The 27984-nt window shown below is 36.4% G+C and overlaps 2 protein-coding genes across 7 annotated transcripts in view; one reads left to right on the forward strand and one right to left on the reverse strand.

Annotated features, from left to right (window-relative positions):
• Positions 1-182: 182 nt before the first annotated feature.
• GSKIP (GSK3B interacting protein) lies at positions 183-3515 on the reverse strand. Of its 5 annotated transcripts, none has more exons than XM_072337327.1 (3): positions 3379-3515; positions 2394-2652; positions 183-2074 (listed from the first exon to the last, which is right to left on the reverse strand). In XM_072337327.1, exons 2-3 carry the CDS (start codon positions 2649-2651, stop codon positions 1913-1915), a joined length of 420 nt encoding a protein of 139 aa, XP_072193428.1. In that variant the 5' UTR covers position 2652; positions 3379-3515; the 3' UTR covers positions 183-1912. The 5 variants fall into 5 exon arrangements, with proteins under 5 accessions (XP_072193428.1, XP_072193429.1, XP_072193430.1 ...); XM_072337328.1 differs by having other exon boundaries at positions 2394-2755; positions 3379-3495; XM_072337329.1 differs by having other exon boundaries at positions 3375-3473.
• A 279-nt stretch (positions 3516-3794) lies between these two features.
• Positions 3795-27984, forward strand: part of ATG2B (autophagy related 2B) — a 46309-nt gene continuing 22119 nt past the window's right edge. The window contains exons 1-23 of one of the 2 annotated variants that reach the window (XM_072337319.1): positions 3795-4164; positions 7535-7697; positions 8527-8679; positions 9502-9604; positions 10536-10698; positions 11163-11342; positions 13057-13157; positions 14102-14280; positions 14877-15031; positions 16552-16663; positions 16805-17066; positions 17931-18081; positions 18594-18686; positions 18853-19041; positions 20828-21101; positions 21803-21905; positions 22919-23111; positions 23261-23403; positions 24693-24850; positions 25106-25278; positions 25588-25738; positions 26310-26509; positions 27396-27476. In XM_072337319.1, coding sequence (XP_072193420.1) covers positions 4003-4164; positions 7535-7697; positions 8527-8679; positions 9502-9604; positions 10536-10698; positions 11163-11342; positions 13057-13157; positions 14102-14280; positions 14877-15031; positions 16552-16663; positions 16805-17066; positions 17931-18081; positions 18594-18686; positions 18853-19041; positions 20828-21101; positions 21803-21905; positions 22919-23111; positions 23261-23403; positions 24693-24850; positions 25106-25278; positions 25588-25738; positions 26310-26509; positions 27396-27476 — 3642 coding nt within the window. In that variant the 5' untranslated portion in view covers positions 3795-4002. Of the gene's footprint in view, positions 4165-7534; positions 7698-8526; positions 8680-9501; positions 9605-10535; positions 10699-11162; positions 11343-13056; positions 13158-14100; positions 14281-14876; positions 15032-16551; positions 16664-16804; positions 17067-17930; positions 18082-18593; positions 18687-18852; positions 19042-20827; positions 21102-21802; positions 21906-22918; positions 23112-23260; positions 23404-24692; positions 24851-25105; positions 25279-25587; positions 25739-26309; positions 26510-27395; positions 27477-27984 lie in introns of those variants that run through there. The other variant, XM_072337318.1, reaches the window with a different exon arrangement.

The raw sequence follows: 27984 nt of genomic DNA on the forward strand, positions 1-27984 counted from the left end.
TTCCAAGATCCTCTTCACAGTTATCTGCTCTACCTTTGCAGGACAGTTTCAGTGGATATAAGTTTATAGCCAAAGGTATTTCTGAAGTACTTGTTAATAATCGCGTATTTAAGATGTGTTTATGGAAAGAATAATTGTGGTCTCTTCCCTCTCCCTAAAAATCACCAACACGCTGGTGCATTTATTTAATGCTTTAGTCATTTTAATTGAAAGGAAATTAACTGCAAGGAAAAATACTCAAATATAAATTTGGTAAAGTACAATTCTCCTCACAGAGGACTAACCGCGTGCCACAGATCTCTGTGCAAAACAGAGCCTATGAACAAATTTTAGAGCATAGGTCCATACCCAGGATCAGGAGATTAACATTGGGAGTATCAACCTAACAAGATAACTAAACATCAAATTAAACTCTAGAAAATGGAAAAGCTGACTGTGGTAATCTTACCAGTCACACTTATAACATCAACATCCCAAAACTATTCTAAAAAATCCACTGCTTGGCTTCTTCAATTAATATGGCTACTCCTCAACAGGTGTAAGTCAACACAGCTCTACTGAAGTCAGCAGAATTTGTGAGTTCACAAGGACTGATATATTCCTAATCATTGCTCCAATAAAGATACTGATATACTTAGCACAACAGCATGACAGAATAAATAAAGATGCACAAATATTGAATAATACAAGAAGTATCATGGTCATAGAATGCTACTCCAGAAGTTGCAGTATTTCTAGACAACAGGTTTCTTTTAAAAAAGGTCTACCATTCAATACATACTTGAAAAGGTAAAGCAATACATTATAAAGAGATTTGTACCAGTTTTTAAGTAGAAAATACAAGTTATGTCTTCCAGTTTGCGCTAGTCCTAATAAATTTCATACAACCTTTGGTTTCAAACCAATACAATGCAATCAGTATTACAATGCATACTTAGTATTCATTAGGAGAGGATGCTGTAAAATTGAGGAAGAAAAGTTGAAAACCAGGAGTACCAAATTACCGTGTTGTAGAAAGTAAAGGCTGAAGCAAAATACTCTGGGTGTATTTATCCTGCACGATATGTAAACACACATTCAGAACAGCAGACAAGCTAAAATGTCTTCCAAGCCTCCCAAAAAGTTACAATATAGCATACATACACACATACATATCATATATATCATCATCTCTAAGGAATGTAGCCTGTTACATCCTAAGTTACTTCTGTGCTTAATTCATTTGCAAATCAGACAGTACATTCATATAGTAATGGTACATCATTTACTCTTTGGAGTTTGTTGCTTGTTGTAGACAAGGATGGATCAAGTAATAATGAACTTTCCTTTTAACTCAGATATTGTCGTTATCTAAGCAACACTCAGCTGCTCAAGAGCTTTCTTGTTATTGAAACTTAGAACTTTCAGATTTGTGCACAGCAAATCGGTGTGAAAAATCTATTTCTCAGTTAGAAATAGAAGTTAACAGCCTGTTTTGTTCTATTAATTTCACTTAATAGACTGTAACTAGGTGGTTAACTTCCACGGTAAAAATCAGGTATGGCAATAACCAGAAAGCACAAAAAAGTTTATTACTTGCCTATATAACATTCATTCTCTATGTTTTTTCAAGAGCTTTTGATAGTAACACCTTGAAAAGAGACCAAATATCTTTGAACATTTTTGAAAGAAGTTTTTGCTCACCTACAACAAAAAGAAAACATTGATTAGTTTTACAGTCTATCCAAGTGGACGGCACTGTGATATACATAAATCCTCTGCAGCAACATGCTGTAGAACAGTTCTAGTACATATTAGATGTCAATATAAGAAATAGATCTTTAGATGTTTGCAGCTGCATTTATAAGAAAGATCTCAGTGCCTCATACAAAGAGTTCCTTCTAGTCTTAAATCTTCTTCCCTTCAGGGTACATCATGATTGACTATCTCTCTTCAAAGCTTCTAGTCTCTGTAGTAATGCATTTCCAAACACCTCCCGATACGCAGGGCTGAGTGTGTCCAATAAGGAGTAGACAGTTTCATGGTACGGGTTTTGCAAACTGTCATCAGTCTGATCAAAATCATAAGCTACTACCTGCAACAAAGAAATCACTGGTTAATTTTTTGTGATTAGGGTCACGTTGCAATGAGAAACAGGTATCACAGCGTTTAGCTTTGCCAGTCATGTTAACTGCTTCAGCCCTCATCATTTTCCAACCAACTTCCCTTCTTCCTTTGTTCGCATTAACAGAAATGCCACTTTGTAGGTGGAACACATAGAACTGGCTTTCATAAAAGTACAAGAGAATACATATGAAGTTTTGGTATCACTGAAGTTGCTTTCTAGGCACCTTCTGAACAGGAACATCATTCAAAGTGAATACAGTTAAGAAATCATAAACAAGGTAGTTTACCCTTAGTCCCGAGTCAGTGAGCTCCACACAATATTTGCCTCTTTCCCTGGTTTCCACATTGATATACGCCACATCCTCTGCACATGGAAGGGTTTTTGAAACAAACATGTTGCTGACAGCAAACAGAACATCATTCACTACAGCTTCGGCTTCTAGTCTCATATCTTTTACATCCGCTTCTTCAAAGTCTCTGTAATCAGAATCCTCTTCAGACTCTGTGTTGTTGGTCAACTCCATAGGGCTGCAGTCAGTTTCCATTCTGCATGTGGAAGCATTTGTTTTAGATTCATCATCCCACTATGGTCAATATAGAACATCTGTACCATAGAGCTAGAGCTACATCCTAAGTAGGTGTATTTACCCTTGGAAATAAGAAGAAATAAAATATGAAAGCAAGTGAATCCTGCAGCAATCCAGAAAAGCCAAAACAAAGCTCCTGAGAATCTTCAGGTTACATCAGCACGTGAAGTATTATTACTGAAGGAGTTGCTATACAAGCAGCTCGTGCTGTGTTGTATAAGACTCCGATATGATTCAGCAGTAACTAATTCAGCACTTTGCTGATCCCGAATGCACTGGGAAAACCAAATTAAGCATGAAAAAGCTATAACCAATGGCTGTTGAAAATAATAACCTATTATCCGTGAATTTAAATAAGACTTACGAGGGCCTGTGAACTAAATGGGTTATCAGCCATTGCGAGGGCAAAAATACGAACAGCAGTTTTCTGTTCAGCCTCGCTAAAGAACGACTCCCTCACTCGGTTTTCACGCACAACTATCAGCACAGCCCACCGATGTCAGACGTGGGCAGGCTTCGCGGCCAACACCCCTTAGCGGGAGAGCTGGTCGTGGAGCTGCCGAGCTTCTGCTCCTCGGAGAACTACTGCGATTTACCGACGCTCACAACACGCGCGGATCCCAGCCGAGCAGCGCAGCAGAACCGGAAGCCTTCCTCCCACCGCACCCTGAGGCAGCCCACCTACCAGCCCCAGCGCCCAACCCCACACTGCTGCGGCTTCAGCCGCCCCGCCGTCCCGCCGAAGCGCAGCCGCCCCGCTCGCTCCACGCCGAGCCCCTCTCAGGCGCGGCCGCCACCGCCCCCACTCCGCGCCTCCCGCGGCCGCTTCCGCCCCCGCCTCCTCCGCTCGGAGACGCCACTTCCGCTCTGCGTCACGGTGCCGGTGACGGGGTTCGGCGTGGTGGGGGAGGTGCGCGGAGGAAGGCGGTGAGCGGCTCGTATCGCCTTGACCCGGCCGTGCCAGCGGTGGGAGCTGGCGCGGGGAACGGTCCCGGCCGCTTCCCAGTCCCTTCCCGCCGCCAATACCCCTCGTGTCGTGCGGCGCCGCCGTCCCCTCCGCGCTCGCGGGGCGCCGGGAAGATGGCGGCGGCGGTGGCCGAGTGAGGATGGAGCTACCTGTGGGCGCCTGAGGGCAGGCGGTGCCGCCCCACCGGCCGTGCGAGGGGCGCTGGGGGAGCCTGGCTGCGGGTAGCCCGCGCTGAGGGGCGAGCCTGGACCCGGCCGCTTCCGCGCACTCCATCTCCGAGCGGCCGCCCCGGCCCCAGCCCCGTCCCGATCCCAGCCCCGCGGCTCCCAGCGCGCAGCCACCATGCCGTGGCCGTTCTCGGAGTCCATCAAGAAGAGGGCCTGCAGGTATCTGCTGCAGAGGTACCTGGGCCACTTCCTGCAGGAGAAGCTCAGCCTGGAACAGCTCAGCCTGGATCTCTACCAGGGCACCGGCTCTCTGACGCAGGTCCCGCTGGACAAGTGGGTAAGAGACGCCTCTGTGCCCGAGGGACCCGCTGATCGTTGCCCTCGTCTGCACCCGCCCGGTGCTCTGTCCCCATGACCTGGTTTTGTTGTTATTTTTGACGATAGGAAAGGGGGAACAGTGTTGGCATTGTAACTAAAGGAAGGCGAGAATTGGTGGCAGGGAGAAGGAGGAGCTAATATTACCCGGGCTACCAGCAATTGCTCCTGTGACTGCCGAGAATCTTGTGTACTCGCTACTAGCAGAGATGACATAAACAGCGATCCCTGCTCTCACTGCCATTTGTCTTCGGCTTGGATGCAGCTTAGCTCTTACTGACAGCGCTGTGCTGAACTTGGGGTTGTTTTTAGACCTCTTCATAGCCTGGTCTTGAAATGCTGGAGGTCTGTGTTGACAGGAAATGGAAAGCTGCTTTCAGGTGCGCGTGCTCAGCAGGTGGGCTGCCATGCTTGGAGCCAGCCGAAGTTTTATTCAGTCCTGGTGTGTATATTTATAAATGTATATGTGTATGTATGCAACTGTACATACACACGTATGTGTACTTCCAGCCTGCTGTAGTAATACAAAGTTCTGTGTCCCTCATTGTAGTATTTCGTAAAGTTTCTGGGGTTAATTACTAATGTTACTTTGTTGTACCTGTGAGTCCAGCGACTGTCATGAGGAGCCTTAAGCGCTTGTGCGCGTCACTCATTGACTTTCAAGACAGCATATATGATTAAGTGCCCAGGCTTACTGCTTTACACTCTGCTTTCAAAACATGTTTTTAGTATACTGTGTTATTTTAAAATGCTTGTAAATGTCAGCTTTTCGCATAGTTCTTTTCCAGTTATCATATGAATTATGTTTGAAAGTGGCAGAAGACAGACTTTTGCTGAAATGCTCAGCATGACCAGTGTTTTAATGTAGGTTTTGCTGTTGCTGTTGTTCAGAGTTTTTTTTGTTTGCTTTCCTGACTTCTGTGAGGCTTTAATTGAAACGTTATGCCCTCTAGTGGGTGTCACAGCAGTCTTCATTATTTAAAATAAAAATGCTTGGAAACCATAGTAGTTACAGACAGTACTAAATGAATAGTTAATTATGCATACAGGGTGATTAAATGCATATTTGCTGATATTCAGGTTATCTTTCCCATTTGTAGATCAGTATTTGTCTTTCTGACTCGTAAACGATGAATGACACGTTTAAGGTTCTCTGCACGTGACAGATTGCAAAACAGATGTTGTGGAAGCACTGCAGCTCTGTTTTCCTCTAGTCATCGTAACCTGGTTCTTGATGAATCATCAGAATGAGTGCGGCTTGCTAGTTGTCTTATCCATTTTTGTGGATACTTTTACTCATCTTAATGTAGATATTTTAGCCAATATTATACCTGTGTTTGTGGCTTATAGAGATAGCAGGAATGCCTAGGATTGTTGCTGTAACTTCTTTGTTTCCTGGGCTGTTCAGAAAAGTTGAGGTTGGATTGTGATATACACTGAATAGTGCTTTAGCTGGTGGTATGGCTGTGATTCCAGCTCTGTGCATTCGGTCTGTGTGGGAGCAAGTCCTGATGAAGAGACTGCTTCACTTTTAAAACGTCTGCTATAATGATCTGAACTCTTTTTTACAGGAACAGTTGGTAGGAAAATGCTTTATATTTACACACACACACACACACACACACACACATATTGCCTTTTCCTTTAAAATGGTAAATTTCTGTTTAAAAGAAATGGAGAATACTTAAATATTTTCATTGCAAGGTAGCAAAAAGATTTCAGAGGTCAGATTTATTCAAAATTCCTTTCAATAGTTTACTTCCTTCTATAGCAAATTTATCTATAAAGATCTGAGTAATTTAAGTTATTTGGTGGTTATTTCAAATAAGGTTTTCATGCTAAATAATTCTTTTTTAATCATCAGTTATTATCTTAGTTATAATTAATACATTTAATTTAAAATAAGATCTTAATGTCACTGAATCCTTCCAGCAGTTTGATTTTTAACTTCCTAACAGAGCTGTTTCAGGCCGTTTGTTAGAAGTGGATGTCCTTTTCTACTTCTTGAGTAGACTTTGGAACAGAAACTGGAAAAGTAAACACAATTCTTAAAGCAAAGTTACTAAGAATATAAATAGAGCAGCAAATGAACGTGACAAGCAAAACTAAAGTCTTAGTAATGAAAGATGTTGTTTCCTGAAGTTTTTCAGTTCATTTTTATGTTTGATCCTATGGAACAAATGGAAAATATCTTTAAAATCTGTATCTGTGTGTTAATCATAAATTTATACTTTTTGAGATAAAAATCAGTGTTTTATTTAAGACAGGAAGGTCAAAACCACGTTTTTTATCTGTCAAATAGTATGTCTAAAGACTGCAACCGCATCTTTTGTAGGATTTTGTGTAGGAAGTTATACTCACCAAATTTGGTGTGTGACAGATTTTGTTTATTTTATTAGCCTTGGTGGTGCTTATTTCATTAAAATGGAAACTGTTGAACTTCTGAATCAGCACAAAGAAGCGGGTTCCTTTTATATGCGTGGGTATTGACAGGAATATACTGGGCTTTATAGTTGGCTATTTGGACTCCAGTTGCAGTGAAAGCTCTATAATGCAAAAAAGATTCTTTTCTGAGGATTTGGGACAGTGTCAAAGTCCTGAATGAACTCTTCAGAGCTGCTTCCACTTTTGTAATCAGTTTCATCAGTAATAATCTTTGTGTTACTTAGGACAATGTGATTGTAGCTTTGTTTATAATGTCACTGTAATGGATTTGATTAATGGTAATAGAGCTGTTTCTGTAGGATGTTGGTCTGTCAACCGAGTTTTGATTGTCAACATTTGAAATTAGTGCTGAGTGTAAATTCAGATGTGTTAAAATATGATTTAGAAATGGCAAGAGTAGTATGCAACAAGGAATGATTATTTGGGTATAATGTTCAGTCATCACACAGAAAACTAAAAGAAGCGTTGCATTGGAATTAAGGACTGATGAAATAGTCTTGTCACAGAAGCCAGATACCTGTGGTGGTTTTACTCTTAGCCTGTTTTTCACTGTCTGAAAGTACTGCCAGAAAATGAATAGGTTGTACTAAAATTATAGCAGAATTTATTGATGTGTTGTAAAAACACAGGTTATGCAGCTACTCAGAGGTAAAACTATTATGTTGAAAGCTCAGATCTAAGTGGAAAGCAAATTGTGATGGAATCAAAATACTTGAAAACAGCCAGTTTATTGTCTGAGTAGAATTCCTTTTCTGATAACCTGATTTGTTATATTTATTGTATGTTTTATATGCACACATGTATAATATGTATTCATTATCTTTTATTGTTAATGTGCTTAAAATTATGTGGTTCCTCATTTAATTTGTTCTTTTTTCTTCTTCTAGTGTCTGAATGAGATCCTGGAGTCTGCAGATGCACCTCTGGAAGTCACAGATGGTTTTATCCAGTCAATTTCCTTATCTGTTCCATGGGGGTCATTGCTACAGGATAACTGTGCATTAGAATTAAAAGGATTAGAGATGGTCTTCAGGCCAAGACCAAGGCTTGGTAGGCTTGTTATTTGTTCATTTATTCTCTTCCTTTTGCAAGATATTTCAAGTAACTTACTTATTTGTGCTCCACATTTCATTCTTGTTTGTTTAACTGGAACTAAATTTTCTGCAGTCTTATACTCTGATGTAAAATTACTGCTTTGAAAGAATGGTAATGTTAGAAGAAATCTTTATTTATTCACTTGCATTTGTTTACTTATGTTAGTTGCAGAGTACGTTTTAACACAGTAGAAGAAAGTATGTCATGTGAGTTTTATCCTGAATACTAAGCTGGAATGTTTTGCCTGTTTACCATGTTTGCATTTGTGCTCAGCATTAGCTGATAATAGTTTCAATTAAATTAATCTGATTGCTAAGAAATTTTGTTCATCTTAATGCATGCTTTTGGATTGCTGTTTTATTATTTTGCGGTTATGAATTCAGGTCTGTGTTAGATGTTTAAAAGTTTTTAAAATTACTATGTTAAGATAACATTGTAAACTCTACTTAGTTGTTTCCCAACTAGAATATAAAATAAAATAGGAAGCTGTAAAATAACTAGTAAATAGAATAATTTCTTTTGATTTCATTTTGCTGATTATGCCCGCAAAGTCATACCAATGGAGTGAAATTTAAGTGAAGTTATTTTCTTAAGCCAGCGTTGAATATTGGTTGCTCATAACTCTGGTTTTATCTTGTTTATATTGAATTTTCAACTACCAGAATCACACCAGTACAATCTAAACGGATTAAACACATTTTGAAGTAGTATATCCAATAAAGACTGGTCATAATGTCTTACTTTTTTTGTTGTTATTTTGTTTAATATTTCTCTTACTCTGCAGCATCTGGCTCTGAACCGATGTATTGGTCAAGTTTTATGACCAGTAGTATGCAACTTGCGAAAGAGTGTCTTAGCCAAAAATTGACAGATGAACAAGGAGAAGGGTCCCAGCCTTTTGAAGGACTTGAAAAATTTGCAGAAACTATTGAAACAGGTATGAATTCATTATTGAGGTCTGAATGAATGTCACAGATTATCAGTTTACGTTGTGACTTGGTTTTACAAAGTGACATTTTGTTTGCTATAACGTGTCTTGCGTATCTTCACTTGTTTATTGTAAAGCTTAAATAGGAAAGCAGGAGGGGGGAAAAACAACAGGTATACTTACAAAAATGTGTATATCCCTTCAGTGAATGTGCCCTTCTTCAGGGCCAAATTGACTTTTGATTATACCAGAGCACATCTCTGCTTCACTGAATGGTAGGTGAGGTCCCTTGTTGTTAGTGGTGATGCTTTTGAAGAAAAAGCAATACATTTTCAACCATTTTTACAGAAAACTGACATGTTATATTTTTCAGTAATCATGCTATGCTGCTAGATGTTCTTTAGAAACTGCTTGTTTTTAAGTTGAAGAAAATTAAGACTGATGACCATATCATGCCTAGTGCTAGAATGTCTGAGCTAAAGGGAAACCTTTAAAATTAGTTCTAGAAATAGAAACGTCAACAACGTGATGTTTATGGCAGTGTTTAAGAGTTTAGACGTGGTGGATAATGAAGTAGGTAACTTAAGGATCATCCATGCTGAGATGTAGAACAACTTGGTTTGAGTTCTCACTTGCTCAGGTATCCATGTGTTGAAGGTCAATAGCACGATATAAACATGCGTATTAGACATTTAATGGTAGTTTACATTGTCACTGGACTTTTGCAATTTGTTTCCATTGAGATCTTCCCCAATTTAAAGTGTTTGGTTGGTTTATAAAAGTCATTATTTACTAAAGTGACTTTGCTGTCTTTTAACTTTCTCATTTAAGTACTACGAAGAGTGAAAGTTACCTTCTTAGATACTGTTCTGCGAATAGAACACGTGCCGGAAAATTCCAAAAGTGGAACTGCAGTTGAAATTCGAATTGAAAGGTAAAAATTCTTGTAATAATCTGTTTGTTTGTTTGTTTTTGTTGGTATAAAGGACATTTTCTTGGCACTTTCTGTACCCGTGTGCACTGTCTTTATATATAGTCAGACAGCAGTTCTTCAGCAGCTGTGTTAAGAGTTCCTCTTTTATAAAGTCAGCAAGGAGTTTCTTCACTGAACTTCTGCTTAACATACTAAAATGTTTAACCATCAAATCAGAAGAGATCTAGATTTCTTTTCTAAAGACCTCTTCTGCAGTTAATGAATACCATTTGTCAGAAGTTCAAAAGTCAGTGGATAGTACTGGCAAATGAGGCGACCTCCCACTTGAAAGAAATAAGTAGCATGTTGCTTTGATGCTTGATACTTTTTATTTATGGAATAGCGGATGTATTTTTCTGCTGCAAATTCAATTATGTGGAGACTTTATAAGTGTTTGCTGTTTATGCTATATCTCAGTATTACAATGTAAGAAATCTAATTGCACAGAAAATTCATGGGATTGGAATACATTTTCTCTGTTTCTAACTTTCAGAATATTTCTTTCAGGTAGTGTTTATTGACAACATAAATGTGTTATATGGTAGATTTTCCAAAAGTCAAGATTCTGAAACAAGTGTTGTGTATGTCTCAATGGAAACGATCGTATAGCAGTGTTGCACAGACTCTATCATCAGATTAGACATAAGTACCAGGGTAATACACTAGGGTATATTTACACTGAAAGCATGCTGCAATTGTCATGTAGAAAATTCAAGGTTTCCACCCATTCCCAGAGAGTGGTGGTTTCTCCTTTCAGGACAGTCAACGGCATTGTAAATAGTCTGAAGAGAGAGAGAGAGAGAGTATAAACAAACTTAGAGGCTATATGGCACAATAAAGGTAAAAATTTGCATGCTCCTACCATCTTTATTTCCTTGCTTTTGTCTCCCAGAACTATGTACTGTGATGAAACTGCTGATGAGTGCTCTGGAATTAATGTACATCAGCCCACAGCTTTTGCTCACAAGTTACTTCAGCTCTCAGGTGTCTCTTTCTTCTGGGATGAGTTTCCCGCATCAACAAAGTCCTCCCCAGTCTGTTCAGCTACACAGCTGGTAAAATGAAATGTAATATGTAAAATGTCACGTGATGAAGGATAGAATATAATGTTGTGCTAATATATTAGATTCATTCTAGAGGATTTAGTAATTAAACTTCTGCTTGAATCTGTGCTTGGTGACTTTCATAATCTCTTCTGTTAGTTTTGGCAAGGGGGAAGAAAGTAGAGACTTTGGGACTGAGTAAAATTTAAGATGGTGTTGTACTGGAATCTGGATTCTAGTTCTAATATGTTCTAATATTCTAAGTTAACAGTCTGGAAACTTGCTCCAAATTTTGGGAAGGCCTGATACTTCAGATTTTACTTGTTTCTTAACAGTTATTAATAAGTATGTTTTAATAGTACAGTCAAATTTATATTTGTTTAATACTATTACTTGTCTAATAAGCTCATGCATGTTTAAGTCAATTTGATAAGAAATGGCATGCATTCTAATTCCTCTCTGTGTAACATTTTAAGGCAGCTGAACCAAAGCTTTCACCCAGCTGGAACCCAAAAATCACTTATGAGCCTCATCCTCAATTAACAAGAAATTTGCCAGAAATTACTCCTTCTGACCCTGTACAGATCAGTAAATTGATTGGTAGAATCGAACTGAGCCTAACATTAAAGCAAAATGAAGTACTTCCTGGAGCGAAGGTTAGTGATGCTTTCCTGGTTGTTATATTAATAGTTACATAGGACTTTATAAATAAAGCTTTTTATTTTGCTTTATTACCAGCTGGTGCGTTCTCGGGATTTGTAATAAAAGGCAGGAAAAATGCACGAACGTTTTCTGTCAACAAGTACATAATTGTTAGGGGATTTTTCTACTGATATGGATAAGTACATCAGTCCTGCTTGGGACTGTGAGTTTATTTTTTATTTATTTATTAAGCAGAGAGGTGCCTTATATACTTTAGTATTCTCCTGCTACTTCAATTCAAACTGAACACTAAAGAGAATGGCAAGTCAATAAATAAAAATCATATTTCAAGGTACAAGAGCTGCACTGACATCTCTTCTAGGAGAATTCCTGTGTTGTGGAGACAAACTGGATTTATATATTGCAGTGACTTGAGAAAATTGTTTTGTTTTCATGATACTCCCACTGCTTTGTTTATCTTTTTTTTTTTTCCTTCTAGCGCTGTGACTGACTTTGCCTATGTATGTGTGGAATGTTTAAACGACTGATTAAAAACACTTAAGTTTTACAAGGATATAATTACAACATTGCTTACTGAGACTGCAGCATTATAAAGCTCTTGTGAGCGCTTCCCCTTTTGAATTTGTACATTTGTGCATTAAATAACAACCAAATAATAGTGCCAAATTTAAGTACCACCATTTAAAATAATATTTTGAGTTACAAAGATAGAGAAAACAAAGCAATTGAAAATAGGAGTTGCTTTGGTTTTGTTTTGTTTTTAGCTTAGTTTTGCTTTGTTTAATTTTAAAGGTGTGGGTATATAAATAAACTTTTATAAATATATGCCCCTTTTCTGTGGTATTAAAATAGTGTTTTAACAATTGTAGGATTGCAGGGAAATACTGCTTTACCATGCTATCTTCAGTGAGCTGCAGGGGGCACCTCTGCTTCAGTGCTTGGTGCACCTTCTCCACTCCTTCTACTTTGACCTTGGGTTCTGCACAATTTTTTCTCACAACTTTTTTCTTTCTCAGACTGTGTAGCATTTTGCCTTTTCTTAAATATGTTTTCACAAAAGTGGAAACATTTGCTACCAACTCTTTGTCACTGATGCAAAATACAATGAGTAATAATCATGTCTGGATCAATGTCTAGGAGTGTAGGAATCTAGAACCCACAAATCTGAACAAGTTCTTAAGATAAACTTAGCTTGAGTAGGTTTTCAGAGGTAAGTAGCTTGCTTTGTTGAACACTGTGTCAAAAAAAAAGAGACATTTAAAAACACCCCCACTCTGTTGCAAGGAAGTATTTAAATCTATTAATTTCTAGATTAATTTCTATTAAATTCTACAATAAAGGGTAGTTCTGAAGAGAACTTCCACAGCTTATAAAATCTACTTCAGAAGGTGCTGATTTCAGTACTTTGTAATTTGTACGTAGTAGTATCCTTATACTGTAGGTTGCTTTTAGAAATGTTGAGCAAGCATTCTTGAATTTCCTTATTATGTGATCTGAATTTAAGCAAATAAATTGTGGGTGGCAAATCTGTGCTCATCTTGTCAAGCTACAAATTGGAATCGATACGTAATTAAAAAGTTGTAGCTGTTTACAAGATAAAAATTTTACTGAAATGGCTGTATTCTTTACAGTGTGAAAATCTATTATCAAAAACACTGAGACTTAAGGAAAACTGTGTTCATGATTTTGTGTTTTTCCTTTCTTTAGTTGGATGTAGATGGACAGATAGACTCTATACATCTATTTTTGTCACCCAGGCAAGTGCATCTTCTACTGGACATGGTAGCAGCTATTGCTGGACCAGGCAAGTGAACACCCTGTAAATGTTAAATGGGGGTTTATGTGGACAAAAATGAAGATTTACAAGATAAACAAGTTTCTTTAATGGAAAAGGTGTTTGTGGTGATAAATTATTATTTTCTGTTTGGTTTTAGCAAAAAAGCTCTGTAGCTGCTCTGTGCAGCATGTATTCAGTTGCAGATTGTTGGTTGTGAAAATGTAGACAAGAAAAAAAATAAAAAAAAAAAAATTGGAGGGATAGTAGAAGACAGAAGTAGGAGAAATGATGGTTGCAGATGGTCAGGAAGCCAGAACAGTTTTGTTTCTTATAGCTTTAATCTGATCAGATGAGTTTAGCAATCCAGTTTGTTCTCTGTACTATGTTTTGGAAACAGGCACCAAAAACATTTAATAGACAATTCTTGAGAAAATTTGTCTATATTGCTAAGTAATCAACAGCAGTATTTAGATTACTGCAGTAACAAGATGAGAATGTTTGTTTTTGTTGTTTTTTGTTTTCCCTGTGTGTTCCTGATGTAACACTATTAAATATTCGGGTGGACGGTTAGTTGTCTTTTTGAGAAGATTTGCCATATCCTTGGTGTACGCTTAATAATCTCAGGTTCCAATTTTTTTTCTTTTACTGGACTTGTTAATTGGTTTTGGTTAACTTAAAAAGCATTCCCAGTTGTATTATCTTAAAACCTGATATTTTTGTAATTCCTTAATAGTAAAATCTGCATATATGACCATAAAATACTCACTTCAGAGTTGCAAGTAATGCTAGAGGATAAATTTAGTTATATGTATTTGTGTATGTGTATATATATTCAAGTAATATGTCTGCACACACACCTCAGCACCAGCATCTAGTTAATTTTCAGATTTGATTCTGATTTTTGTTTTTAGAGATACTGGTACGAAAATAACAGTGCATTTTGAATTTTTAAATTTTCTTCTTCAATTCAGAAAGCCTAAGCAGGATAGAATTGTCAAATAAAGATAGGAAGAACCGGCCAATGCAGCAGGAAGATGAGTATCGAATTCAGATGGAATTAAAACGTTATTTAAGAAAAGAGTCTTTATCTGCGGGAGCCTCATCTGAACAAAGCTTCTACGAGACAGAGACTGCCAGAACGCCTTCTAGTCGTGGCAAGTATAAGAGATGATACAGCATAGCAGAACACCCATCGTTAAGCTATATAGAAAGATTATATAAAATACCTGTTGATCTTTTATTCTTGATAACTTAAGTATCAAAATAACTTTGATGTAGAATTATTCTAAGCCATTAGTTGCGCTGTTGAATTAAAACAAGCATCAGGCTCCGTGAGGTTAGGCTAGGCTTCATCTAAGAGTTCAGTAATCTGAATGCACATTTAGTATGTGCAACTTGGTAAATGCATGTGAATTGTAACCTATTTTCGACACACTGAGGACATGAAATACAGAAAAATAGTTCAGTTGTTCTTGTATTTGCATTTTTATTTCCATTATTATTCTTACCGTTTTTTATTTGATATATTAATTTGTCAAAAGAGTGTATGAACTTAGAGAAATTATGTCAACTTGAATATGAAAGCAGAGCATTTGACATATAATATTTTTAAGGTTGTTAACTTGGAACTCCTGTAAATAATATATTTGTTTGACTGTTCTGCCTAGCTGTTGGATTTCTGAACTATTTCTTTTAAAAATAATCCTTTTTCATTAGAAAATAATACTTTAGTATGTGTGATTCTCATTAGAGGAAGAAGTTTTCTTCTCAATGGCTGAAATGGACATGTCTCACAGCCTTTCCTCCCTGCCGCCTCTCGGGGACCCTCCAACTATGGATCTAGACTTGTCTTTAACTAGTACATATACAAACACACCAGCAGGATCCCCGCTGAGCACAACAGTGGTATGTATAGTATTAGCTGTATTTAAAATCTTCTTGAAATCAATATTTTTTTCCTCTTTTATTTCTCTTTTCTTCCTGTTGTATGTTTCTATCTGAGGATAGGCCAGTTTTTCCTTGAAGCTATAGGAAATAGGAACTGTATTGGAAAGATTATTTGTTTGGCTACTGAGACAGAAAATTGAATGTATTTGTTTTCAGTTGCCTTGAAACTTACATAGAAAACTTACGAAAGATCCTTTTGTTTTTGTAACTGAATATTTGGGTTTTCTTTTATTATGGACTACATAGGTGATGGCAATAAAAAGCAGAAAATCATTGTATTAATTCCTCAAATGACAAAAATATATACTGTTAATATCTCTGTCTTTTCAAAATTTGTTAGATGCCTGATGTTTAATTAAAACAAGGGAAAATGCATGCTTTTTACAGAGAAACAGGAGAATATATGTTGAATGAGAGTGCAACTATGTCCAGGTTTATAAACGTGCAGTAAATCTATCATAAAATTAAAAAGTGTAGCCTAAAGTAAAGCATATGTGCATAATTCACCTGAGTTTTAACAAGCTGTGAAATGGTGTGCTGTTGATTGTTTATGTACAGATTTCTTGGTTGCTTTGCCTATTGCTTGCTTGATCTAATACACATACATTTGGATTGCTCTGAAAGTAATGCCTCCTATTTATTTATTTTGTCTGGGTTCCAGGAAATCCAGATGAATCACCCCTTTCCTGTCCCAAAAGACCATGCACATCACTTTACCCACCGTGTCTTGCACTTTTTCTTTGATGGGGATTTCATGTCACCACTTCATGGGCTGACATTTTGACTCTCTTGTAGTGTCGACATTGCATCTTGTACCAGTAATCGTGTGAGGCAGGAAACCTTCAGTCTTGTATTGGCTCAGTGAGTTCTGACAAACTTGCATACAGTTTTCTTTCTGTTCCAGAAGGAGCATTTGTAGGACCCAAATAGTAATAACTTCACAATATTCCAACATTGCCAACATCGTTTCCAATGGGTTGAAGCTGATGTTAAGCTCTGTACCATTCCCTGTTCATAATCGGCTGATTTGTGTGGATGTGCTGATCAAGACACTCTTGATTTCATAGTGTGACTTTGCGTAGCTATCTGAAACAGGATTTGTCATTCACGTGGCTGACAACTGCTGCTGAAACACAGCACACACCTTCTTCCTGTGCTCACATCCACTCTTTGGTCTCCATAAACATTCAGCAAGCATTGATGAATGTCAGTGGGTGCAATTTTTTCTTCATGGAGGAATTCAGTTTCACACCTTTCCTTCTTGTCAGGTGCCGTTTTGTCAGAGTACCCCTGTTGCTTGGCAACAGTGGAATATAGTTCAACCTCTATTGCCTTACTTCCAACATTCACCTCTGACAATGTGGACTAATGTAGTAACGTAGGAGGCATTACTTTTGAAACAGCCACGTTTTTTGTGCGTATGTATATATATACACATCTATTTAGCAAACTTAAGATCGTACATATTTTTGTTTTAGCTTCAACCAACGTGGGGTGATTTTCTTGATCGTAACAAGCAAGAACTACAGCCTCCAAGAGGTTCTTCACTTGCAGCCAATGTGGTTCACCAGGCTTCTTTAAGGAGAACGTGTAAGTAAAAATACTGTTTTTTCATTCTGCTCCCTAGATCATACTAGAAATTGATTAAGCAACTTGGTAAAAAAAATGAAAATAAGAATTAAGATGATGTTTTAAATTTGTTGTTTACACAAACTTAATTTTATATTTCAGCTATTCCATCCAGATCTGTTTCTGTGGATGAATCCAGACCTGAGCTTCTTTTTAGACTCACATTGGGAACTTTCTCAGTGTCTGTACTTCACATTGACCCTTTACCTCCACCTGAAAGTTCACTGAACCATAACCCTTTGACACCAATGGCTCGAGATTTCTTTGCCCGAATAGAAAAGATTGAGCCAGTTAAGTTTGCAACTGAAGATTTTCTGTCCTTCCGAGAAGTATTTTCAGAAGCTTGTTCCCATGACCACCTTAGGTATGACTTTGCTTATTAATAAACAAATTTATATATATGTGTATATATCTGTTAAGTAAGCTTGAATAAACAGTAAAGTTTATATCCATTGGGACTGCTAGTTAACTGAATGTTAGACTGTTCATTTCAAAATAGCCTTATGTTTTGACACCTGTTGTCTAAGACTACTGCTGTTTTATATTTAAAATTTAACAAAACAAATATAAGAGAAGTGCATGAACAATGGAGTGAGCCTAGCTCCCTTCTGTTACAGATTGATTATACCTAGGTACAGTTTCTACTGCAGAAAGCCATGGAATCGGGTTCACTAGGTAAACTATTTCTTCAGAAGTGGCTATATTTGTAGGACCATCCTATTGCAAAGGAAGGATTTCGTTTTGAGAAACTTAGGTTTTTACTTTCTGCAAAATAGAATTTCAATACAGTTAAGAAGATCCTAGTTCAGAAACAATTTTTTGCCCAGAAGTGTTAACTGTCCCAGTGCAGTCTGAGATGCAGAACATTTATGAGTGAAAATATATTTTCTTACTTTATGACTCTAATCTAAACTTTCTTAGGCATCAGACTTTGTCTAAATAAGGGTGTTAGATTTCCAGGTTTTTTTGAATTACACGTTAAGTTAGATGTCTGAAGTGGTCTTCATGAATTTCTGTACGTTAATCATTGTTGAATGTGTGATGTGAAATCCTTTCACTTTGTTGCTAAAATGATAACTAGAAATATCATTTTAAGTTACAAATGGTAACAGTTTTAATGATTTTTAAAAGGTTTGCAGTGATACTTTTTTCCCATGCTTGAAGCTTGACTTTTCTTAATTTTACTGTTTCATGCTAATTTCCATAATTCATAATTTTTATAATTCAGATTTATAGGTACTGGCATCAAAGTGTCCTATGAACAAAGACAAAGGTCTGCTTCTCGAAGTTTTAGTACGGATTTATCCATTGGGAATATGGAGTTTCTGGAATGCCTTTTCTCTACTGACTCTCAGTCCGTTCAGCCTCACTATACAGAGGTAAATAAATATATAAATAAAATTAGGCATCTCCCCAGAAAATGTAAATTGTGTTATTGAAAATGCTAGATTTTAAAATAGTTACAGTATTTATGTAAAAAGTTTATATATGCTGTTGTTTTAAGATATATCTTATATTTGTTGCAAGATCAGATATTGAACCAGACTGCTGTCATACCTGTTGAAAGTGGTATTAATTACCCAGACTTCACTAGTTTATTCTTTCAAGTATGCTTAACTCAGTAAGCATTTTCCTAACACTAACTCCTGGGTTTAAGGAATGGGGAAGTTCCTTTAGATGGTGATTATTATTCCAGCGTCTAATCTTCTAATGATGAGAAGCATCTAATAAAGTGACTGAACAAAGGGATGGAGTTAGTGGTTGGGCCAAGGCTCTATTCATTGACTTGAATTCAGCATTACATGCTATCTTTTTTAGTAAAAATATAGCATCTTCTCTATGGCAGCTCTTCTTCTTATCCATTAATTATCTTAACTCTACTATTTTAAAGCTGCTGACATTTCGTTCTGAAGAAGAAAATGATTCTCATGCTCTGCCATGCCTTCAGCTTCATTATAAGCATTCAGACAATAGAGGACCTCAGGTAAGGAGGGGTGTTAAAAAGACCAAGTTTCCATATAATAGCCTTTGTTTAGTTTTGTTCATTTTTACAAGAAGGTATCTTGTACAACTGAGAGTATTTAACATATAATTATTCACTTCATTATATTGTTTTTAAAGATTTTAGTACTTTTTCTCTTTCTTTTCAGGGTAGTCAAGGCAGACTTAGTTCTATTCCACAGAAAGCAGAGCTACAAATAAAGCTAAGTCCAGTATTTTGTGAGCTGGATATTAGTATTGTGGACAGATTAAATTCCTTGCTTCAACCACAGAAGCTAACTTCAGTGGAGATGATGGCATCTCACATGTATACTTCTTACAACAAACACATAAATCTGGTAAGTTAAAAATGAAATTTATTAAGAAACCTGCTGAATTTTTGCAACAGGAAGACAGGTCAGTTTTCTAACCTTTGGGATCTTTTTTGTTGGTTTATAAGTTCTGATAAAAACCAGAAGCTGTCTGATTTGGATACTTGTTTTAGATTCAGTGGTTGCATGTGTGATAGCAGACCTAAAGACTATGATAGCTACTTCATAAACTATGTCGGCCCAGTTTTCTGTACTGTGTCATATCTACTTTTGGTGCAGTGAGTTGAAGGGACAGGCAACAGATGCATTGCATTCTAGTGATTGAGGACAAACAGAAATTACAGCTTGTTAATCTTGGTTCAAGTTGTCAGTAGGATTATTAATAGTATATTTAGCATAAGAATATTTAACTTGAAAGCTCTTTTTCGGATTACATAATAGAGGATTAATGCTACTGACTTCTCACAGGAAAAAATACTCTCAAAGAATTTTGTAGCTACATTGATTACAGAACAACCGGTTTTCAAAACTTAATTGAGTCCAGGTACCAGTGAATGAAATTTTGCTAATTGTATAGGAAATGCATAAGATATTAACGATTTTCATCAATACAGTTATGTTCTGAAAGTTTGAGTCTTTTAATTGATGGTCAACAGGAAGCCATCTGCAGGGGGGTCTTGAATGACACGCATGAGTGACAGGAGCTGGAACCCAGGACATACTGAAAGGGGCAGCCATGCACTCTGGTAGTTCCTAGCTTCTCAACAGTAGAATTTCCTTTAATAATCCTCCAAGAATTGTTTTATCAAGGTCATTTAGTTTGTTCAGCCTAAAGAAGAGATGACTGAGGGGCAGGTACTGATTTCTAGTGACGCCAGCAGGACTCATGGAAATGGCATGGAGATGTGTCAGGGGAGGTCAAGTTGAGATTCTTCACCAGAGGGTGGAGGGCATGGAACAGGCTCCCCAGGGCAGTGGTCACAGCACGTTCAACTGCTGCCAGTTGAATAAATGTTTGGACAGCAGTCTCAGACATAGGGTTTGAATTTCAGGTAGTGGTGTGTGGAGACAGGAGTTGGACTCGGTGGTCCTTGTGAGTCCCTTCCAACTTGGGATATTCTGTACTTCTATAGTATCTCCTAACTGCTGCTGAGTATAGTTTGGTACTCTTACTCTAATTTGAAGGGGAAAACTAGCCATTTATGAAAGATTGCTAACTCTGCTGTAAATACTTGACTTAAATTAAGAAGATTTTTAACAGTATCAATAATAGAAGAATAATCTAAAAGGCAATAATGATTGGTCCTTTGTCATGAGATAGCAACATGACACAGGGTTCTCGTGCCAGGAAGATTTCTTTATTGCTGTGATGATCATGATCATGATGTGTATTTGCATCATCTTGTGCATCTGTGCTTATTCTTCTAAGCAAGCCTTTTATATTCTAACACGAGCATTCAGTACGCTTCCACTAATTATCTCTTGACTAGAAAGCAGGCAAGTTCCATAACAAGCAGCAAGTTTATCTTATGCCTAGGTACAAAACACCCCTGTTTATTCAGACCTTTTGTCTCCTTTCTCAAGCCTCATTATCAGCGAGTTGACATTCAGTGAGGCCAAACTGACCTGTCCATCTCCCACAGTCCTTTATCTAGTTTGTGTAATATATGAAACTGAGTTTTTTCTTTCTTTTTTTTTTTTTTTTTAGAGTATTACAGAAAAAGCTTTCTCCATCGTTATTTTTAGCTAATACTAATACATCTAATGCAGATGATTTTTATATTTTTAACTTCTTCTGTTTATTTGTTTTTAGCATAAAGCATTCACTGAAGTTTTTCTGGATGATTCACATACTCCTGCAAACTGTAGAGTTTCAGTTCAAGTCACTGCCCCTGCATTAAATTTATCTGTTCGCTTCCCAATACCTGACCTGCGGTCGGATCAGGAAAGAGGACCATGGTTCAAGAAGTCACTTCAGAAAGAGATTCTTCATCTTGAATTTACAGATATAGAATTTAAAACTGAATTTATAGGAGGCTCAACTCCAGAACAAGTTAAATTAGAACTTACTTTTAAAGAGCTGACTGGTAAGTGTATTCATGTTATATTTGATATTCTTTTTTTTTAATATTATTTTTACCAGAAATCACGCAATTGACACAAAGGTCTTCCATTAAGGGTTAATAATGACTTCTTCCCTTTTGATGGACTACTTTTCTGTCTCCACTTTGGAGCAGATATTTCTCCTGTAGTGCAGCGTTCTGTGCTAGATATTAACATAAGTAAATTAATACAAATAGGAGATGGGGATGATGTATGTGGGTGCAGTGCTTTAGCTGAGCTAATATTTATGTTCTGTCATGTTGTCTTACGTTGTATTTTTCTGGGATCACTCATTGTTTCAGGCTAAATTTTGTATATACTATGGGAGAAATACAGTTAAACGAGAAATCTCAGCTCTAGTTTGAAAATATAGTGAATTATGTTGTCCTAAATAATTGCCATTGAGAGAATGGTAATACTCTTATAACTCAAGTATCTTACAAAGTCAGAAGATGGAAACCAAACTGCTTTCAAATTGTAAAAGTTGACATTTATTTTTTTGTGGAAATGAAGAGAGAATGTGCAAAGGTGTCTTGTGTACAGTTTGGATGGGTTAACCTATTGGACTCCAAGCTGAGGAGCAGTTGACCTTATTTTCTACTGTATTTCTGCATTCAGATTTTTACAGGCGTGCTGTAGTTAGCAGTTGTCATTCACTTTTTTTCTACTATATTTTTCTGTTTAGGTTCATTTGAAGAAGATAAAACTCAAGCACCAGTAAAATTTTTTCAAGTGTCTGGTGGCGTTGATGGCGATATAACATCATCAGACAACTTTGACTGGCCTCGGTAAAATAATGTTTTATTTTTCAGAAGAGATAGATAGTATTTTTGAGTACTGCCGCTGTTCAAATTTTAATGCCAATTGCTTGTGTGGCGACTTCTTTAAAATTAATTGTGAAGAAAGAATGTGAAAAAACCCAAGAGCTTATAAAACTGCTGTGTTTATCATCAAGATGGTTTTGATGGATAATGTTTTCTGGATAGATTTCAGTAAATTCCAGTTCAGGGTGATCTTGAGGGAGACTTGAAACTTTGTTTAGTCTAACTTGTCACTTTAAATTTTCTCTTACATTTACATTGAAGACTGAATACAGAACAACAACAAAAAAAAAAAAACACATGGCTTTTTGTCTCAAAATAATAATAAACTGGCACGAAACTCTAACAACAATAAGAATATTTATGTTTTGAGTGTTACTGCAACGTGTAAGGCAACACAGTGCCTCAGTTGCTGAACTGAATCACCTAACACTGTTTAAAAAGGTGATTTTCGGATTTGCTACATGTACTTTTTGCCACAGTTTTCATCGGCTTTTTTGACAGTATTTCTGCATGGACATTTTTTTTTCCAGTGTGTTGTTGTTTTGTTTCTTTTTTTTGTATGGTGATAGAAATAAAATAGTCTATAACAGTTTGTACTTAAGATGTACAGAGAGTGTGCAGAGTGTTAGTTTGCTTTTTGTTTGTTTCTAATAGCTGCTGATGGCATCATGATACGGATATTGCAAAAAAGCATTTTCTTTGGTTACCTAATGGTTGCTTGATAGAGTTGAAAATAGCATATAGCAACCTTTTGGCTGGGTGAATCTTTATATTCCTTTGTGCCTTTAAGTTTGGTGTTTTTCTCAGTGTGTCACTCCCTCTAACAAAATGTTCCTGCTGATAAAAGAGCCCTGATCTTTGACTTGCTAGTCCACTTGTGCTTACTGAATTAATAGTAGAGCAGATGTGTCTGTACAGTAATATAAAAATTCTTGGCATCTCTAATGGCTTGTTCTGTGTAACATCTCCAACATCAGGATTGTACTGAAAATAAACCCTCTGGCTGTGCATTCCATTCTGGAAAGGATAGCAGCTGAGGAGGAGGAAGGAGATGGTAACTTTCAAGAGGAAGAAGAAGGAGGGCCTCATTCTTTGAAAGATGTCTGTGATATTAGAAGACCGGAGCCTTCCCCTTTTTCTTCTCGTAGAGTCATGTTTGAAAATGAAGAGGTACTTTGAAATTTTATTGTTGCTCTGTGCTAATTGTAGATAAAATGAATGTATTCTGACACTTAGATCTTCTCACTTACATGTATCTTCTAACCCTCAGATGTTTGTTTTCACTTTGGGGTTTGTTTTGTTGATATTTTTTTTTTCAGATGGTGATGCCAGGAGATGTAGTTGAGATGACTGAATTTCAGGATAAAACAATTAACAATTCTCATTATGTACTGGAGCTCATGTTACCAAACATTCACCTAACATTACCAAATAAAAGCTTTTATGAAAAACTTTACAACAGGTAAGTATGATAATTGTTTTATTTAGTTATCATTACCTATACTTTTAGTTCTGTGTTAATTGTTGATGAAAGCATTTAAATGAGTGATTGGAGCTGGAATTCATTCCAGTGGTTTCCTAAGAATATGAAGTACTTAAAACACTCTTTACTTCCAAGTTAACTGGTGCTATAGGAGTCAGTTGCTGAAAAAGTATGTGGCAGATTTTGTGAACAGGGGATGAAGTTAAAATAGCCTTTTGCTTTCAGTGAAAAATTTATTCAGATCTTTGTTCACAGGGCTTAGTTCTGCCCTAATATTTCTGAATTTCCCCTTATAAATAATCTATAAACATAATAAATATTTATAAATATTTATATTTATATTTAATTAATTTACAGATATTAAATATTTTATATTTAATTTATAAATAATATATAAAATAATATACTTCAGAAACTGTTGAATTCATTTTTTTCCTTTTAATTCAGTCACTTTCCTCTTAAAAATTCATTAGGCAGGGGCAAAACTCTTAACAGTACATATTTTATTTTATTTTATTTTATTTTATTTTATTTTATTTTATTTTATTAAGTCTTACTGACACTAATGAGGGAAAGTGAACTTGATTTAAATTCTGATTCCCATTGCTATCTCTCTTAGTTGTTCCTAATCTGCGTAACTCCACTAGATTATATCAATTAAAAATAACTATTATGCTATATGTTACATACATGAAGGATAGTGATTTATTCAATCCTGTATTGGCCATTATTTCTCTTCCAAGGTTGCAATGCTTAAACTTTCATTGAATGTTCATGTTATTGAATGTACAAATTCTGTTCCACTAATAGACACAGACTCATGTAAAATCAAATAACATTTCCTGCAACTTCATTTTGAAACTGATGTGATTAAAATCATATTTTTCCTCTCCAGCATGCACCAATTACTTGAGATTTTTGTGTCACTATTGGTGTATATATATATATTATACATATATAAAATATATTATTATACATATATATATTATACATATATATATTATACATATATATTATACATATACAATATATATATATAGTATATATACATTGGTGTATATATATATATACTATATGCACACTGTAATTATGGAGAAAATATATTTTCATTATTTATGGCTTTTATTCTTGGAAATATTATTCTTTCTTGTTCTTTTGAACTTTCTCCCCTTCATTTATGAAATCTGATATATTAAATCTGTGAAGGAGATAATGCTTTATTCATCTTAAGAATATAGTATTGTATGTAATAATGTATTTCTTTCTAGAATCAGCAATGATTTGCTGTTATGGGAACCAACTGCTCCATCTCCTGTAGAAACGTTTGAAAACCTTTCCTATGGTGTTGGACTATCTGTGGCCAGTCAACTCATCAATACTTTCAGTAAAGACAGCTTCAGTCAATTTAAATCTGCAGTTAATTATGGTAATGCACTTATTAGATCCACTTGAACTACTGTGATACAAAGGCATAACTGGCTGGAGTAATTATGATGATACTGGAAAGAACATGCAAATTTATAAGAAAGAAAGTTTTTAAACTGAGAAAAAAAAATGTCGATAGCTTTTCAATTAAGTAAAAACAAGTGTGAAATTATGTTGTACCACCTGGTTAAAGAATGAGTTACTGGCATAATGTGTTTTAACTGGAAAGTTAGTTGTTTGTTATTTTATCTCGTAGATGATGAGAGTGGATCTGAGGAGGAAACACTACAATATTATTCCACTGTTGATCCAAATTATCGTTCACGCAGAAGGAAAAAGCTTGACTCTCAGAATAAACATTTGCAAAGCTTTCTATCTGTTCAGCTAAATGTCACACATGGATTAGTGTCAATATTCACAGATGTAAAGGTAAGGTGGCTGGAAACTAACGTGAAATCAAACACGGTACTTCAAGAGTTCTTTTGTTTTGGCCATTGGTCCCTTTCATGCAAAATGTCATGACGTCTTCAGGGAACAAGTGTGTATAACAGTAATTCTGTAATCTTACATTCTACGTACTCTAATGTAACTGAACTGTAAAGTGATGTAATATTTTAGCAATTTTTTGAAACTCAGTTTAACATGAGAATAATGAAATGCAAGCAGAAAAAAGGTGTTAGTAGCAAGTGTCAGGTTGGTCTGAACTGTCTCAGCATATTATTTCTACTCTTCCTTCAGCAGGATGATGGAAAAACACTAGAAGGAAAATACGGAGAATTCTGGTTGGAATTCAACAATGGTTCACTTTTCAGTGTGACTAAATATGAAGGTTTTGAAGATAGACACTACGTTTGTCTCCATTCTAGCAGCCTCAATTTGTATCATCAAGGTAGAGTTGGTACTGAGGTGGGCGTGGGAGCTAAAGTTGAAGTAGATATTCTTGCATTATCTTTTGGTGAAGGAAATTCTGCTATTCCCACCCTTCCCCCTGCTTTTTCCCCTCGAGTACTGTTTCGCTTGATTGTAAATCGTGGGTAATGTTCCTAAGGTACTGCAGTGATGCAGCAGCTTAGTTCAAGCTTTTCCCGTCAACTGCTGGTCTTAAATGATTTTGTGGTCCTCTTATACATGTTAGCTGTGCAATTTGTTCTTTATTATGAATGTAGACACTTGTACATGGTACTAGATATTTAGTTTAAAAAGATACTGGACACAAAAGAAACAACAGAAGAGAAACAAAAAAAACCTCACAAAACTATAGCTAAAGATTTTAGCTACAACCGTATTTTTAAATGTTGCATTACCTGTAACCTTCATTTTGCAATTTGTTGTTGTGTGTATGACTTTATTTGGTGGTAATGGAAGGATTTTAAGGACACAAAGAATAAAAAGGATTTTCCTTAACGCTTCATTAGTAGCAGCTTTTACCCAGAGTGTAACTCATTACACAATTTTTGCAGGTATGGTGGATGGGGCTGTCCCTTCGTCTGAAATACGACTGCCCAGCACAATACGTCCCCATTGGTTAGAACCTACTATTTGTTTTTCGGAAGAAGATGGTCTTAGTAGGACATCTTCAGATGGTGTGGGAGAGAACTGCCCAAATATGCTGACCGTTGCAGTCAAAATCCAATCAGATAAAACAGAGAGCAATACAAAGGTTTGTGTTTTTCAGTTTGTGCTTTTATTTACCTCAGTGTATATGGGGAGCATTTAGATTTCAGATTACAAGGTTTATAGATGAAGAAACCATGACTTATGAGCTGCTTTTTCTATAATTTTGTTAAAATCGGATTTTCTTGGGTGAATTGTGAATTTTATCTATTAGCACAATGTAGTAATTCTTCCAGTACTTTACTTTGCTGCTCACATGATATACTTACTGTCCAACTTACCTTATTGTCGTTTAATTTGGTTAACCTGGTATCAAACCAGGCAAAACAGATAAGAGAAGTTAAAAGTTATTCTGATCAGCTTACTGACTATTTGTCAGCATTGTCTATTGTGTAGCCTTTGCTTGCCTGTTTGATGCAGCTCTCTGGTAACTGAGTTGGCTTCTACAGTAGCATTTATTAGCATGGCTAAAAGATGACCTGTTTGCCAGCATAATGGTGACAAACAGGTTGGTGGAGTAATCTAGGGAGGGAAGGAATCTGCATAGCCGCAGAATGTCACTGTGACTCAGTGGACTCAAGATTAAACACACTGTAATATGGGACACCACTGGGTTAGTACTTGTAATTCCTGGTGAAGCTCAGAATAGATGAATAAATAGCCTTTCTACCCCCACTAGAAAAATTGATAATAGTTTTCTGACTATCCCACTGCAACAAATACCACTATATGAAACAAGGTTTTTGTTTTAGGAAACAGATTTTTTTGTTTGTTTGTTTTGTTTAATTCTGATCCAGTCCTTCTATTTCTAGACAATTCTGTTTAGACTATTTGTAGTCAATTTGGGAGAAAAGTGTGGACACTTTATAAACTTGATCTCAGTCATTTGCATGTATTTCATGTAAACTAATTTGTACAGCTTTCTTGTACAGGAATTTCTAGTTGCTGTTGGGCTAAGAGGAGCCACCCTTCAACACAGAGTGTTGCCTTCAGGTCTAAGCTGGCATGAACAGGTCAGATTTCTAGAGTTTTCTCAACTGCATCTTCAACTTCAGTCTCATTATTTTACAACAGTTGCTTTAAATTTAAAGTAAACCTTAGATTTCTTATACTAGGTTTTGTCCTACTCTTTTGCCCTGTTGAAAAATGATTTCAGGTTAGAAGTCAGTAATCCATTAATTTCTTGCCCTTTTCACTATGGGGTTACCTTAATAATCCTTGACCTAAATAAAGAATGGGAAAAAAAAAAGCCAAAAAAAAAAAAGCCCCCCAAACTTACCCAGCAAAACCCCCACTACTTGCAGTGCTGAAATCATTTTTGCATTTTTCTTTCTGCTCACTTAATACCTCAGTATTAGTAATAGATGTACATATTTGCGTGTATGCCATACTGAATTAGCAAAAGTAAACTTTCTCCTTTAAGCTTAGCCGCCTGCTTATCCTTCAACACAGTATGCATAATTTTATGTTCGTTTCCATTGTGCTACTGTATGGAGCTGTACTTGGTGCCTTGAACTCAGC

Source organism: Excalfactoria chinensis, chromosome 5, assembly GCF_039878825.1.
Source record: "Excalfactoria chinensis isolate bCotChi1 chromosome 5, bCotChi1.hap2, whole genome shotgun sequence".
Taxonomy (NCBI): Eukaryota; Metazoa; Chordata; class Aves; order Galliformes; family Phasianidae; genus Excalfactoria; species Excalfactoria chinensis.